The following is a 15709-nucleotide window of genomic DNA, read 5'->3' on the forward strand; positions in this document are numbered from 1 at the left end:
CTAGGCCAAAACTTTGAGTACAGTCGTGTACAGGTTGATGGTCCTCTACTCTTTATCCACCGGGTTCCTATGGCTCAGCATTGGCAGCAGCCGCCTGGTACCGGTAGGCTGTGCTGCATGACCCGAAAGTTATGCGGCACAGTCTACCCACGCCGTTTGACATCGGCTCGGGTCGCCGGGTGGAGCGCTTTGTAGACCAGTTGTTGCGTCAGACCAGCGCGGGGGGGGGAGGGGCTCGTCTCAGTGGTTGGCGTGGGCTGGCGAGTGGTGTGGGGCGTGTTGGTGAACCATGGGGGCTGGTCGGGTGTGTGTGGTCACTTCCTGGACCTGTATTGCACATTTTGCGTCGCTTAACAATTGCATTCCTGTTTTTGATAAGCACAATGCACGAAAGACCCAGCGAATATTATTCACTTTACTTGTGCATTGTGCAAAACGTGATTTGGCACGGTATCCAGGCAACCATAGGTCTTGTGCCTATGCATGATATTTAGGCAATACGTTTATGAAAACGGTAGATGGATACTGGATGTCAATTCGTATGCTAAATGTCGGCACGTATTAAATGAATGAATGAATCAATCAATCAATCAAACAATCAATCGACATGTATAAAACCGTAACCACTAATAGCAATCAAACCATCCTAACTCGGAAAAGCAGCCGGAGCCCCGACGAGGCTCGAACCGGGACTCCACGCTGTAGATTTTGCCTATGATCCATCATCATTCCACCAAGCTAGAGTGACCGGCACCCGAACCCACAAAAACATAAATTGACTTTGCCGCCGACCTCCCGGCCCCGCCGCCCGCCCGGCCAGACTTTGCCCCGGCCATAGTCACCATCCAGTGTAGCTCTGCGTACTGACCTGTTTTCTTTCTTTGCTGCAATTCATGAGGAGACCGTATGCACCCTTACCTGTCCTTCCGCACCCCACTTGGGAGATGGGTGGTTGCCCCCCCCCCCAAGGGTTTTGTGAATATATCTAAAACGAAGTTTTGGAGGGTGGATACGATCGGTTCTATGCGACAAGTGACCACACACGCCCAGCCCAAGGTCCGCCCGCTCACTCCCTCCCCACATCACCCCCTCCCCACACCACACTCCAGCCCGCCTCATCCACCGAGCCTAGCAATGACGAGCCTCAGCGCCCCGGGGCGCGACCTGTCAGCGAACCGGCGGGGACGCGGGCTGACGGTTGCGTGCGCCGCGGGGGCAGGGGCGCGTCCAGGCGTCGGGGACATCGAGGCGGCGTGAGCTGGCGCCGCCACGGCGACACTGGACCAGACCTGATAATTCGACACCTCAACATTCAGTCGTTGAAGCCCAAACTACCGGATCTGCGAGACGCAGTGACGTACCCAAGGGGGGGGCCACGGGGGCCATGGCCCCCTCCTGAGCGCCGAAGGCGCTCAGGGGGCCCCTCCGGCCCCGGTATATTTTTCAAACACTGGATAAAACGTCTTTTACTAGGAAGAAAAAATGATATCAAAGCTTCATTTATGTGCCCCTGGTTACCCGAGGGGCCCCTGATGACCCGATGGGCCCCTGCAGTCATCCGAGGCCCCCCGGTTTCCTGGGCCCCTGGTCGCCTAGGGGCCCCTGGTAGCCGGGGCCTGGTGGCATGGGGGGCCCTGGTAGGGGCCTGGTCGCATGGGGGCCCCTGGTTGCCTGGGACCCCTGAGGGCCCCTGTTTGCCTGGGGGCCCCTGGTCGTCTGGGCGGCCTGGGGGCCCCCGGGTGACCTAAGGGCCCCTTCGGAAGCAGGTGGCCCCCTCCTGGGCGAAATCCTGGGTACGTGCCTGGCGAGACGACATTCATAGAGCTTCAAGGATTTGATATATTGTCACTGTTATTATATAACAGTGTTCGCTGACGGGTCGCGCCGGGCGCTGAGGCTCGTTATGGCTCGGCTCAGTGGATGAGGCGGGCTGGAGTGTGTTGTGGGGAGGGGGTGATATGGGTAAGGAGTGAGCGGACCTGGGGCTGGGTGTTTGTGGTCACTTGTCGCATAGAACCGATCGTATCCCCCCTCCAAAAATTCGTTTTAGATATATTCACAAAACCCATGGGGGGGGGGCAACCACCCATCTCCCAAGTGGGGTGCGGAAGGACAGGTAAGGGTGCATACGGTCTCCTCATGAATTGCAGCAAAGAAAGAAAACAGGTCAGTCACCAAATGATCTTTCTGAAAAGTGGACTAAACGCAAAGCCTCCCAACGTGAAATAAACATCCAGCATCCGAAGCGTTTCGAACCGGGCCCCTCACTACCGGTCAGTTTGACAGTCGAGCACTCCTACGCTGAGCTACACTGGATGGTGGCTATGGCCGGGGCAAAGTCTGGCCGGGCGGGCGGCGGGGCCGGGAGGTCGGCGGCAAAGTCAATTAATGTTTTTGTGGGTTCGGGTGCCGGTCACTGTAGCTTGGTGGAATGATGATGGATCATAGGCAAAATTTGCAGCGTGGAGTCCCGGTTCGAGCCTCATCAGGGCTCCGGCTGCTTTTCCGAGTTAGGATGGTTTGATTGCTATTAGTGGTTACAGTTTTAGGGGAGAGTGGGGTAAGATGCCCAGGGTGGGAAAGACGCCCCACCCCCTCTGGCGGCAAAACAAAAAATCAAACCTGGAAATTAATGTTCTTAGCGTAAAGCGGAAGCCTGCCTTGTTAACTGCACAAAAAATTGCGAAGCTCAGTTGGGCAACGGCTGGCTGATGATTGCATGTTTTTTATTTGCTGCTTTCAAAAAATATTTTGGTGTCAGAACATTGTAAATATCAAAGAAGGTAAATAATTTTTGCGTCCCTTGCTATAGTCGTGATACATTAGCATGCGTGTACTGTGTCCCAAACAGTTTGTTTCAGGGTGTAGTTTTATGGCTAACAAATTGTACTGATTTAATGTTACTTCGGTACCTTGGGGTAAGATGCCCCCTGTCCTGATGGGGAAAGACGCTCCCCCTAAATCCGTAGGCTGTCCTTCAAACAGCCCGTCAAATCATTTATTACATACTTATGATGTAGACAAAAGCCGATCTGGGACTATTGAGAGTCCAGTACGGTCGGGTGCTCCTCATGCCGGTCTCTCGGCCCACATAGCGACTTTTTGGGCGGCATCTGACTCTGAGAGCCCTCACGACGGCCTCTGTGGGCCCCATTATTAGCTCCAGGGCCCCTCACGACATCCTTTGAGGGCTCCCACGCTGGCCCCACGGGCCGCGCTGGCATCGGAGGTCCCCACGATGGGCTCGAGGGTCCTCAAGCATCATGAAGACCTATAAGAGCCCCACAGTGGTCTCCGAACGCCACCACGGAGGCTTGTTTGGCCGCGCTGGACTATGATGGCCCTAACGATGACCTCTGAAGCCCCTTACGACTACTTTTGAGGGCCCTTCTGATGACGTTTGGTGTCTACTGCAGGCTCGAAGGGACTACTGATTCGTTCAGGCGATTCACGTGCCCATTTATGTCACTTATAGTGCAGGGGGCATCTTTCTCAACGTCAGGGGGCGTCTTTCCCACCCTGTGGGGCAAGATGCCCCCTTTCACTTCTTTAGGAAAATGCTTAATAGCAAAAAAAAGTTATAATATTTCAGACACGAAAGTGTGATATTTTTGGAGAAAAATGATGTCGGCTTCCGTTGAAGCTCCAAGTTTTTGCTTTCCCATCGTCATTCTCGAATAATATATGACATAGCAAAACCCTGGGCATCTTTCCCCACTCTCCCCTATACATGTCGATTGATTGTTTGATTGATTGATTGATTCATTCATTCATTTAATACGTGCCAACATTTAGCATACGAATTGACATCCAGTATCAATCTACCGTTTTCATAAACGTATTGCCTAAATATCATGCATAGGCACAAGACCTATGGTTGCCTCGATACCGTGCCAAATCACGTTTTGCACAATGCACAAGTAAAGTAAATTATATTCGCTGGGTCTTTCGTGCTTTGTGCTTATCAAAAACAGGAATGCAATTGTTAAGCGACGCAAAATGTGCAATGCAGGTTCAGGAAGTGACCACACACACCCGACCAGCCCCCATGGTCCACCAACACGCCCCACACCACTCGCCAGCCCACGCCAACCACTGAGACGAGCCCCTCCCCCCGCGCTGGTCTGACGCAACAGCTGGTCTACAAAGCGCTCCACCCGGCGACCCGAGCCGATGTCAAACGGCGTGGGTAGACTGTGCCGCATAACATTCGGGTCATGCGGCACAGCCTACCGGTACCAGGCGGCTGCTGCCAATGCTGAGCCATAGGAACCCGGTGGATAAAGAGTAGAGGACCATCAACCTGTACACGACTGTACCATCGTAATTCTCTCGTCAGTCCGCATCGAAAGATATATGTGTTGACCTTGAGAAGTCAAGGTCAAAGGTTGACCTCAGGTCACGTTGCATCAGGTCGCTTAACCTCAAGGTCACGTGATTTCAAGGTCATCATGCATATCATTCGATGCGCCTTGGCGAGCTGAACAGCATGAGACCATTTGTGCGGCTGTACCATTTTTATGTAAGGATTTATTAGCAAAAAAACGTTTGGTAACCTTTGATGACGTCACATGCTCTTACAGTTGACCAATCGGAAGTAAGGCATCAAAGTAGTCGAAGTTGGTCATGAATCATGTCATTTATGGTACAATTGACCATGAAAACTCGGTCGTCCCAGCATAGTGACCATGAGCGCACCGGCCAAGTTGCCCCACTAGTCCCGGCCAAATTACCCCATATTGCCATTCTGAAAATGTATGTCTATAAAGTCATCACGGCTTTACGGAATTAGATAAAATTGCTCTTGGAACCGCTGAACACCCCCAAGAATGGCGCTATAATGTCTGAATTCGTTTTTAGCCCAAATACTACATGTTATACAACTTTGTAAACAGAAGTAAAAGTTACCATTTTCTAATGAAATTAACGTTTTATTAATTTTGAATAAAACTACGATGGGCAAAGTTTTGACATTTGTCCTCCAGTTATTTCTACCCATGACAAATGAATAGAGACTAGAGTTATTTCACTCACTTTTATAAGACACCGTGCAGGTGGGGGCGGCCAATTTACACCACCGGCCAAATTACCCCACTCTCCCCTACTGAGACAATTCGCACTTCAATTTGTCGTTCCTGTGCTGCTGCCGTTGCCGTTGCCGAACGTCAATTCCGTGGCCGGGCGGGCGCGGGGCGGGCCAGAAGCGCCGGGTCTGCTAGTCGATAAGGGTCATTCCACGCTTCTGTGTGGCTGACTTTGATTCATCGTTACTCTGAGCTGTGTGATAGCGCCTTTTTGTTGGCTGTGGGAGACGCATAATAATATTTGATAATATTTTTTTTCCGCTACATATCCTTTTTTTGGCGTTCAACGTTCACTGGAACACGAAAAAACATGTCTATGATTTCAAGAACGTCCGGGACAGCCCGTTGAACAAAAAGTTGTAAAACGCAATTTTTGAAAAAGGTCGCTGAACGATTTTGAAATAGCTACATTTTTTGGAATCAGCTCACCGCCATCTTTCGAATGGTATATTTTGTTTACTTTGTGGATGTAATGAGTAATGACTTACTGACGAACCGTGCAGCGCGCGTGGAGCTGACCAAAAAGAAAGTCCCCTCAAAACACCGTGATCAGTTTTCCGCCAGCGATGACAGACCGTTTTCTCGATCCAGTTGTATTGCAACCCATGCAGTTTCACCAGGTTGGTACACTACAAAATCAGCTGTGTCACAAATCAGCAGGATGTTTCATTTTGTCACGTTTCTGTAGCACACCATGGGTCCGTATATGTATGATATTGATGGCACGTGACAGGTGAAGGAACCGTACCCCGCAGGTGGAGCAGCCGTACGGCCGTTCCCTGGTCCGGAGCTTGGCCGAGCTTTCAACGGTATCGCACCACCTTTTCGGCGGTGTGGGCACGTCTGTGTACCAGCGTCTGACCAATCAGCGCATGACATCGTTTATGTTCGGTCAGGTGTGCTTGACGTTTTCGCTCAGGTGTATATCAAACTACGGCCGCTCTACTGTGTGTGTGTGAGGCGGTGCCTGGTCAGATTACCTTGATGGCGAAACGACTTCGCACATACATCACAGCGGTAAGGCCGCTCTCTCGTGTGTAGGCGGCGGTGGATTGTTAAAGTCCATTGTCGGGTAAACGTTTTGCCACATATATCACAGCGGTACGGCCGCTCTCCCGTGTGTGTACGGCGGTGTTTAGTCAGAGTACAGTGTACAGCAAACGCTTTGTCACATATATCACAGCGGTAAGGCCGCTCTCTCGTGTGTGAGCGGCGGTGGGTTATTAAAGTCCCTTGTACGGTAAACGTTTTGCCACATATATCACAGCGGTACGGCCGCTCTCCCGTGTGTGTACGGCGGTGTTGAGTCAGAGTACAGTGTACAGCAAACGCTTTGTCACATATATCACAGCGGTAAGGCCGCTCTCCTGTGTGTGTACGGAGGTGTTTTGTCATATAGTCGGATTTTTCCGTTGTGTACTGACACCATTCACACTTCAATTTGCCGTCCCTGCCTATGTGGCCGTGTTTCTTCTTCACGTGAATGTTCAGACGATCTTGTCCCAGACACCTGAAGTCGCAGTGAGGACAACAGACCGTTGGCAGTCCGCCTGTAAAACATGACGATAACGTTTGAAGACAGTCAAAGGGTGAAGGTACAGGTAAAGTTGACCGTGCCGCTCTCCCGTGTGCCACTTAAAGCCACAGCACCACAAATCCTGTCGTGGTAAGAGCTAGGCTACAAAATGTGTTTTTTTCTCTCTCTCTCTCTAGACAATAATACAAAAGATACAAAAATAAACCACACGTTTAGGACCACGTGCCATTGTCAGTCAACAAAAAGAGATCTTTTACATTAACTAGACATAGATATCATTCAGTCATAACCAAAACTTTGAATAAATTGGCTAACATTTTGTGGCTAGTCTTTTGGAAATCATATTGCATCAGTTAAAACATATCGTACCGTAGTTTCGTGCAACTTTGGCCACCGAGGGCAACTTTGGCCCACGCCTGGAATTTTTTTTTAGGCACTTACCTACCTAACGCAGAAAAGTTGTTGTTATGGTTCGGTAAGACTGTTCATCGGTTACCTTCAGGAACAATACTGAGTTGGTCCTAAGGCCAAGTTGAAGGGCTAGGAGGGGTTAAAACAACCCATGAAAAAATTAACAGAAAATCAGGGTAGGCTAGGATCCAGTGAGCACGGTAAACGGGTGCGACAGTAGTAAAATTGTGGCTTCCAGCTTGTAGTGGCTGAGGTAAGCTCGGAAGGCACCACAATTAAGAATGGTAACTCATTTCGTTAAAATAATAAAATAGGTGGACAGCGTGTCTTGTTTTAGCAACCAAAGGCGCTGCCCGAGCATTATCCGAGTAGCGCCTCCCTTCGGTTGAAAAACGAAATACAGGGTGACAAAAAAAAAAACGGTCATCACCAAATTTCGAATAACTTCGGAAGTTTTATTCAGATCATCACCAAACTTCGGCCACTTGAGGTCACACCTATGTAGCATACATCCACCTAGTTTCAAGTCTTCACTACGAATACTTTTAGTACAGTGTGTGTTTTACTGACGCTCCACTATGTGCTCCAGATGAGCGCCACGGCGCTGCAGGGCGTAGGCACACTTGCATCCGGCGGGCAAAGTTGTCGATAACCCGATGGCTGTGCACTTTACAGAGTGCAATGGCCTCTGGAGACAGTGCTCAGGGGGTGTGCTACCCCTGAAACGTTATTCTTATCGGGTTATCGGCAACTTTGCCCGCCGGATGCAGGTGTGCCTACGCCCTGCAGCGCCGGGGCGCTCACCTGGAGCACATTGTGGAGCGTCCGTAAAACACACACTGTACTAAAAGTATTCGTAGTGAAGACTTGAAACTTGGTGGATGTCTGCTACATAGGTGTGACCTAAAGTGGCCGAAGTTTGGTGATGATCTGAATAAAACTTCCGAAGTTATTCGAATTTTGGTGATGACCGCTTTTTTTGTGTCACCCTGTACTCGAGGTCTACGCCTGTCGGGTCCCGATTTGAGAAGCAGTACTGACATAAGTACTGATAGCACTGAGTATCGAGTGGCAGGTACTGATGCCAGTGGGTTTTTAGGGTTTTGTGCTTGGATTCTGCCAGAATGCTCTTTTGTGTACAGGTCAAGGTAGTGAGTGTTGGAAACCTGGCCTTGTGGTTTAGATACACGCTGTCTTTTGGGTGATTTATGCTTAAAAAAAAAAACTGGCTAAGGTAGCTAATGTTGTCATACGCTCGGCAAAAGTGAGCAAAAAAGCCGGAAACCATACATTTTTAATGAATGTTTTTGCTGGGCCAAAGTTGTCATACTAGCATATAACATTGGCCACTTGCATTTTCAAGAAAAAAAATATGCATGCAGTGTTGCAGCACACACGAATCCGTCATCTTCAAAAAGCCAAGGGTGGCCTCTATCTATCTATGGCGTCTCCCACAGCCGCCAATAAGGCGCAATCATTCATCTCATTCTCACGATGGATCAAAGTCAGCGACGCAGAAACGTAAAAATGACCCTTATCGACTCGCAGACCCGGCACTCTCGGCCTTTTTGACTGGCCACTGAATGACGTTCGGCAGTCGCTCTACTAAACGGACGTCATAATTTATAAATTCAACGATTCAAGTTGATACTTTAGTTATTCAGGATACCTGAGATTTATTTATTTTATTTATTTTTATTTTTTGAAGAAGATTAATTATCACACAGGTATCCTGGATAACTTTGATAGCGATTTGAATCGTTCAACTAACAAATATGACACCCGTTTAGTAGAACGAGAGCCGAACGTCAATTCCGTGTCAAGTCAGGCGGGCCGAGAGCGCCGGGTCTGCTAGTCGATAAGGGTCATTTCATGCTTCTGTGTGGCTAACTTTGATTCGTTACTCTGAGCTGTGTGATAGCGCCTTTTTGTTGGCTGTGGGAGACGCATAATAATAATTGAGGATATTTTTCCGCTACATATCGTTCTTTTGGCGTTCAACGTTCACTGGAACACGAAAAAACATGTCTATGATTTCAAGAACGTCCGGGACAGCCCGTTGAACACAAAGTTGTAAAACGCAATTTTTGAAAAAGGCCGCTGAACGATTTTGACATAGCTACATTTTTGGAATCAGCTCACCGTCATCTTTCGAATGGTATATTTTGTTTACTTTGTGGATGTAATGAGTAATGACTTACTGACGAACCGTGCAGCGCGCGTGGAGCTGACCAAAAAGAAAGTCCCCTCAAAACACCGTGATCAGTTTTCCGCCAGCGATGACAGACCGTTTTCTCGATCCAATTGTATTGCAACCCATGCAGTTTCACCAGGTAGGTACACTACAAAATCAGCTGTGTCACATATCAGCAGGATGTTTCATCTTGTCACGTTTCTGTAGCACACCATGGGTCCGTATATGTATGATATTGATGGCACGTGACAGGTGAAGGAACCGTACCCCGCAGGTGGAGCAGCCGTACGGCCGTTCCCTGGTCCGGAGCTTGGCCGAGCTTTCAACGGTATCGCACCACCTTTTCGGCGGTGTGGGCACGTCTGTGTACCAGCGTCTGACCAATCAGCGCATGACATCGTTTATGTTCGGTCAGGTGTGCTTGACGTTTTGGCTCAGGTGTATGTATATCAAACTACGGCCGCTCTACCGTGTGTGTGAGGCGGTGCCTGGTCAGATTACTTTGATGGCGAAACGACTTCGCACATACATCACAGCGGTAAGGCCGCTCTCTCATGTGTGAGCGGCGGTGGCTTGTTAGATTCCATTGTCCGGCAAACGTTTTGTCACACACATCACAGCGGTACGGCCGCTCTCCCGTGTGTGTACGACGGTGGATGGCCAGCTTACTGTGCTCAGAAAACGACTTTGCACATAAATCACAGGGGTAAGGCCGCTCTCTCATGTGTGAGCGGCGGTGGCTTGTTAGATTCCATTGTCCAGCAAACGTTGTGTCGCATATTTCACAGCGGTACGGCCGCTCTCCCGTGTGTGTACGACGGTGGATGGCCAACTTACTGTGCGCAGAAAACGACTTTGCACATAAATCACAGGGATAAGGCCGCTCTCTCATGTGTGAGCGGCGGTGGATTGTTAGAGTCCATCGTCCGGCAAACGTTTTGTCACATATTTCACAGCGGTACGGCCGCTCTCCCGTGTGTGTACGGCGGTGTTTATTCAAACTAAATCGAACACCAAACGTTTTGTCACATATATCACAGCGGTACGGCCGCTCTCCCGTGTGTGTGCGGCGGTGGGTGACTAGGTGATCGAATCTCTCCGTAGAGAACTGACACCATTCACACTTCAATTTGCCGTTCCTGCCCATGAGGCCGTGTTTCTTCTTCACGTGAATGTTCAGACGATCTTGTCCCAGACAGCTGAAGTCGCAGTGAGGACAACCGACCGTTGGCAGTCCGCCTGGAAAACATGGCGATACCTAATGTTTGAAGACAGTCAAAGGGTGAAGGTATAGGTAAAGTTGGCCGTGCCGCTCTCCCGTGTGCCACTTGAAGCCACAACACCACAAAGGCTGTCATGGGAAGAGCTAGGCTACAAATGTGTTTTTTTCCTCCTATAGTTCGTTTTTCTTAAGTTTGCCCCTCACTGTAAACGTCTTTTTGAACACAGCACGAGAATTGCTAGCTGAATTACTGAGAAAACTGGTTGGCGCACATTGATTTCACCAGATTTCACAGACGATCAATTTTATCAAATTTGTTTACTATTTCACAGACTCATAGCTCGTATTTACCAATACCTACAGTTCCACAGTGATAGACGACTTCTCAGGAATTATGTCTGAGCTAATTAATAAATTGCACGGCGTTTAACATTAACGTTACATCGTCGGTGTTCAAAACTTATTTTGAAAATATTATTCATATCTCCAATACAATGTGCGCCAACCAGTTTTCTCAGTAATTCAGCTAGCAATTCTCGTGCTGTGTTCAAAAAGACGTTTACAGTGAGGGGCAAACTTAAGGAAAACGAACTATAGACAATAATACAAAAGATACAAAAATAAACCACACGTTTCGGACCACGTGTCATTGTCAACAAAAAGATACCTTTTACATTAACTAGACATAGCTGATATCATTCAGTCATAACCAAAACTTTGAAAGAATTGGTTAGCATTTTGTGGCAAGACTTTTGGAAATCATATTGCATCAATTAAAACATATCGTATAGGCAAAAGATGCAAAAAAAAAGAACACGCAAGAGACATATAATTATGCATGGGTCTGCCGGGAAGATGACAAATTATCAGCACGAGTGAAAAGATGGCACGAGTTTTTGGGCGCCCGGACTACAGTGGTCATCGACGCCCAAGGACCGTGCAGAGGCTTCCGGAAGACGACATAGGTCGGTGACCTGACCTGCTCTGAACATTAGCAATTTAAACCAGAAAACCCGGCTTGATCCACTGGTGGGTGTGCCGATTTCAGCTCTTTATCTCAGACGACCTTCAAGCAATCGTAAAAATCATCTTAATGGCAGCACCAGCTCGCAGTCGCCTGCCACGCGGGCGCGGGACGTTGAAGTTCGGTACCGCTAATTAAAGAAAATAATGTAGGTACGTAGACTACGTACACACATTGGCGTCATCAGAGAATGTGGCAACTGGCAACCACTGGTGTCATTTGTATACTTTTGCCCCCCCCCCTAATGCTGCTCTCACCCCCCCCCATGTTTTTCTCAGATTTTCGCACTTTAGCAACACCTATATCCATGCAACGCTAGATGGCCGCGGCTGTCGGTGGCCGGACAGAGACGGCGAGGGGACACTTGGTAGGAGTGCTCTTTGTTCTGATTTTCATTATTGACAGGTGCTGCCGCCGAGACATGTCATTTGAATATAATGCATATGCCACTCGGTGTTTACGTTTACAGCTGGAGCTGAATGACCACGTTTCATATCTGATTACGGAATACAGATGTTACAGATATTACTCAGTGAGCATCTGTTAGGTTGGTCTGTGCAGAGGCTTTCCCTGCTAATGTCTTTTATTTTATGTTATTTTTTCATATTTTCCTGTGCCTCAAAAGAAAGTGGCCGAAATCCGAGAAGAGCAAATGGGGGTAGGTAGGCTGGCGAGATTTGCCAGTGTCGGGCTCCCCACCATTTTCATAAATTGACAACACTCGTGGCAACCAGCTTATTTCAGATATGGGGATTTTTCACTTTTCCATTTTCTTCCGTTCAGTTTCCTTTGTGGCCTTTGACCCCCCCCCCCCCCACTTGGGGAAAACAAGCTGTCTGCACTGCCCCATGGCTCCTGGGCCAATGAAAAGTTGTGGGGGTCCCTCCACTTCTACTAGGCGTAGTTCTCGGAACTCTTCCACTGCGCGTGTTAAGAGAAAACTTGAGAGGCGATTCGGGACTCGAGTGCACCAAGGCCTGAAGACCTAAAAAATGTGCAGCTATGACACCTTCAACAGTGTTTCAAAATAAATTGTTGTGGTTGCAAGCAGACGCATGAAAAAAAATGTCCACTGTCGTCTGTCACATAGTATCCTTTCCATAAACAGTTCGTCATTTAGCATGTGAAACAGTTAAGGAGCATTCACATCATAGTTTACTTATCGTGCTGATAAGTTTAGTCCGCATAGTCATGACAAGGAGTCACCTTCAGTAAGCCCGTCCTTAATATCAGTACAAATAACTTGACAGCGTTCCAAAGATGAGCTGTCGAAATCCTAGGGTACATAGTACAACAGCGGAAAAGCGACTGCAGTCGTGGAGCCTAAGCCTGGCTCGTATTTTTTCATCCTTTGGCAGATTGGCATGCCGTCAATAACAAAACCGGGCCGAGTAAAGAGCCCTGCACCACCCGGTGACTCACCGGCAGTTCAGCACCGGTCTCGCCAGTAACGAACTGGGTATATAGTCGGGTACCCACTCTCGATGATATCTTCTCTTGTAATACGTTTTATGATCAGTTGCAGTTCCCGACAGTAACAAACTAAAATCTCACTATTCGCTAGGGCTCAGAACCTCAGGTACAGTCCTGAAAACCATGTACTGTGATCACGCAGTGAAATTCATGAGTGAATTTGTGCCAAATGAAAATAGTTGACTGTATTCGCGTCAAAATTGAAATTTAAATACACAACAACCAACACCAAAGGCACAAAAAACATATATATTATGGGCAAAAAGACACCAGGGAATAGTCACAAGGCGATGGTAAGAATACGTAGTCCCCTAACATTCTTCGGCGGCATTGGCCATTGGCATTGGCAACTATAAAGCGTACAAAAGTACCTAAAGCACATAAAAACTATTGTGCAATAAGTATCCTTTTTTACCAAGTGCTACCAGTTTAAAATAAAGATAAATGCAGAGATTAAAACTCCCGTTAAAAAACTCAGCATCATAGGAGTAACGATATAAATCTAACGCGCATCATAGGACAATGATACTTCTTCTTGGCATGTATCAATCACCACTTCACATCGCATATCAGATCCTCAACACTATTAGCTAAGTAATCTTGCCGTAACACCACATCCTTCAGACCGGGTGGGCTCGCAAGTGTCTTATTGTATCCCCTTGCATTGAAGACCGATCATGTCTTATGAGAGGCGAACGCGCATTATCATTGCTCGAGCACCCATGATACTCGTAGGTCTTTCATGGTAATTAATGTAATCTTTGTAAACAGTTCAGCTCACACCATGTCCAACGCCGGGGTGAATAAAATTGTGTTTCGCCAAAGAAGCAGACTATGTAGTTGAGCATTCACTGTCCACGGCACACTTTTCATGTTTCAAGCGGGTGCGAGCATGACGGACGACGGTGGCTTTTCAGATGACGTGAGATGAGTACAAGACTACAAGTCTTACAGTGCATAGGTCAAAACAACAAGGCTGATTTAACATACGTATACGTAATACGGGGACGTGTCAGAATACCAAGAAGATAAAACCCCTCCAAGCAAACGTCACAGCAGATCAGGGCCGCTCTAACATATGCGTACGGCAATGGTTGGTGATAGCGGTGATAGTACCTCGCTCAGCAAATGACTTGTTGTATACATCATAGCGGTATGGCCGCTCTCGGCGATGTATGTGCACGGCGATGGCTGGCCAGAGTACCTAGCTGAGAAAAAGCCTTGTCACATAGATCACAGCGGTACGGCCGCTCTCCCGTGTGTGTACGGAGGTGGGTGATTAGACCACATTTTACAGCAAATGCTTTGTCACATTTATCACAGCGGTACGGCCGTTCTCCCGTGTGTGTACGGAGGTGAATGGTTAGCTTACTACGCTGAAGAAAGGACTTATTACATATATCACAGTGGTACGGCCGCTCTCCCGTGTGTAAACGGTGGTGGCGGGTAAGACAACCTGACTGAGAAAACGACTTCCCACAAATATCACAGCGGTACGGCCGCTCTCCCGTGTGTGTACGGCGGTGTTTGGTCAGACTGTCTTGTACCGGAAACGTTTTGTCACATATATCACAGCGGTACGGCCGCTCTCCAGTGTGTGTACGGCGGTGGCGGGTCAGACCACATGGATCAGAATACGACTGACCACACACATCACAACAGAATGGCCGGCCTCCCGTGTGGATCCTTTGATGGTTTGTCATATGGTCGGAACGATCCGTAGAGTACTGACACAACTTGCACTTGAATCTGCCGTTCCTGCCGATGTTGCTGTGATACTTCTTCACGTGTTTGTCGAGATGATCTTGTCCCAAACAGTTGAAGTGGCAATGAGGACATCGCAACGAGCCGCCGATACCTAGAGAGTGCATCGGTCGTGTAAGCGAGATTGAACAGAAGCTCCGACAGGAAAAAGGTACACTACTTCCTTACGTCGGCATATGACCATGACAATATGACATTTTAACCATCACCCACACTCAGACACTGGTATGCACATTCCTATTCTTCACCCATGTGAGCGCACCCAAAATTACTCATTCTGAGTGAAAATAGGTTCCTTGTCTCCTTCAAAACGCCCGCGCCGTGCCAATGGTCAGGATTTTCCACTGAGTGCTGGGTGGGGGTGGAAGAGGGGAGAGGGGAGCATTTTGAGCCTCCCCCGTCCAACCCGGCTCCTGGGCCATGGAGCGACAAGCAGTAAGCAGCATTGAAGAGAGCGTAAACAAATGATAATAAAGAAAGTACTTCGGTCATTTTTTAGGTGAGGTCAAACGTCCGGTCACCAGAGGTTGTTTAATGTCAAATTTTACCCATTTCGATATTCTGGCCGAACTGGCGCATAACTCGGGATTAACTAGAGCTACAGCAGCACTGCGAGAAACCGTATTTGATGGGTCTATTAACGATCTCTGTGGACCATGTCAAAGACCTAGGATTAATAGTTTAGCCTTGAGGAGAAGAGAGTAAAAAATCTGAAACTACATTTCTTCTGCAAAAAACTTTTGATTCATAACTGGCACGACATTTGATTGTGCCGGAATCGACTTAGCCTCGTCGAGACACGTTGAATAAACTTTAACTTGACCCAGAAATGTATAAAACGTATTTTTTACACCAGCTTTATTATTTCAATGAAAGCTTTCAAGAGCACTTCGGCTCCCTTCTTCAGCTATCTGTCACACACCAAAAAAAAAAAAAAAAACACGTATAAGTCAAAATCGTCATTGCGCCATATTTAAAGCACAATTGTCACACAATTTTA

General features: G+C 48.1%; 1 protein-coding gene across 10 annotated transcripts in view; it reads right to left on the minus strand.

Moving 5' to 3' along the window:
• LOC122387236 (zinc finger protein 345-like) overlaps positions 1–15709 on the minus strand; it is a 48943-nt gene that overhangs the window by 8809 nt on the left and 24425 nt on the right. For 3 of the 10 annotated variants that reach the window (XM_043377275.1, XM_043377274.1, XM_043377279.1), the window contains one exon: positions 13805–14803. The exons of 2 other annotated variants lie outside the window; for them this stretch is intronic. In XM_043377275.1, coding sequence (XP_043233210.1) covers positions 14091–14803 — 713 coding nt within the window. In that variant the 3' untranslated portion in view covers positions 13805–14090. Of the gene's footprint in view, positions 1–5661; positions 6635–9322; positions 10466–13804; positions 14804–15709 lie in introns of those variants that run through there. 5 more of the 10 variants (XM_043377276.1, XM_043377281.1, XM_043377278.1 and 2 more) reach the window with 4 other exon arrangements.

This window comes from Amphibalanus amphitrite, unplaced genomic scaffold (genome assembly GCF_019059575.1).
Source record: "Amphibalanus amphitrite isolate SeventyFive unplaced genomic scaffold, NRLGWU_Aamphi_draft 000278F_arrow, whole genome shotgun sequence".
NCBI classification, from domain to species: domain Eukaryota; kingdom Metazoa; phylum Arthropoda; class Thecostraca; order Balanomorpha; family Balanidae; genus Amphibalanus; species Amphibalanus amphitrite.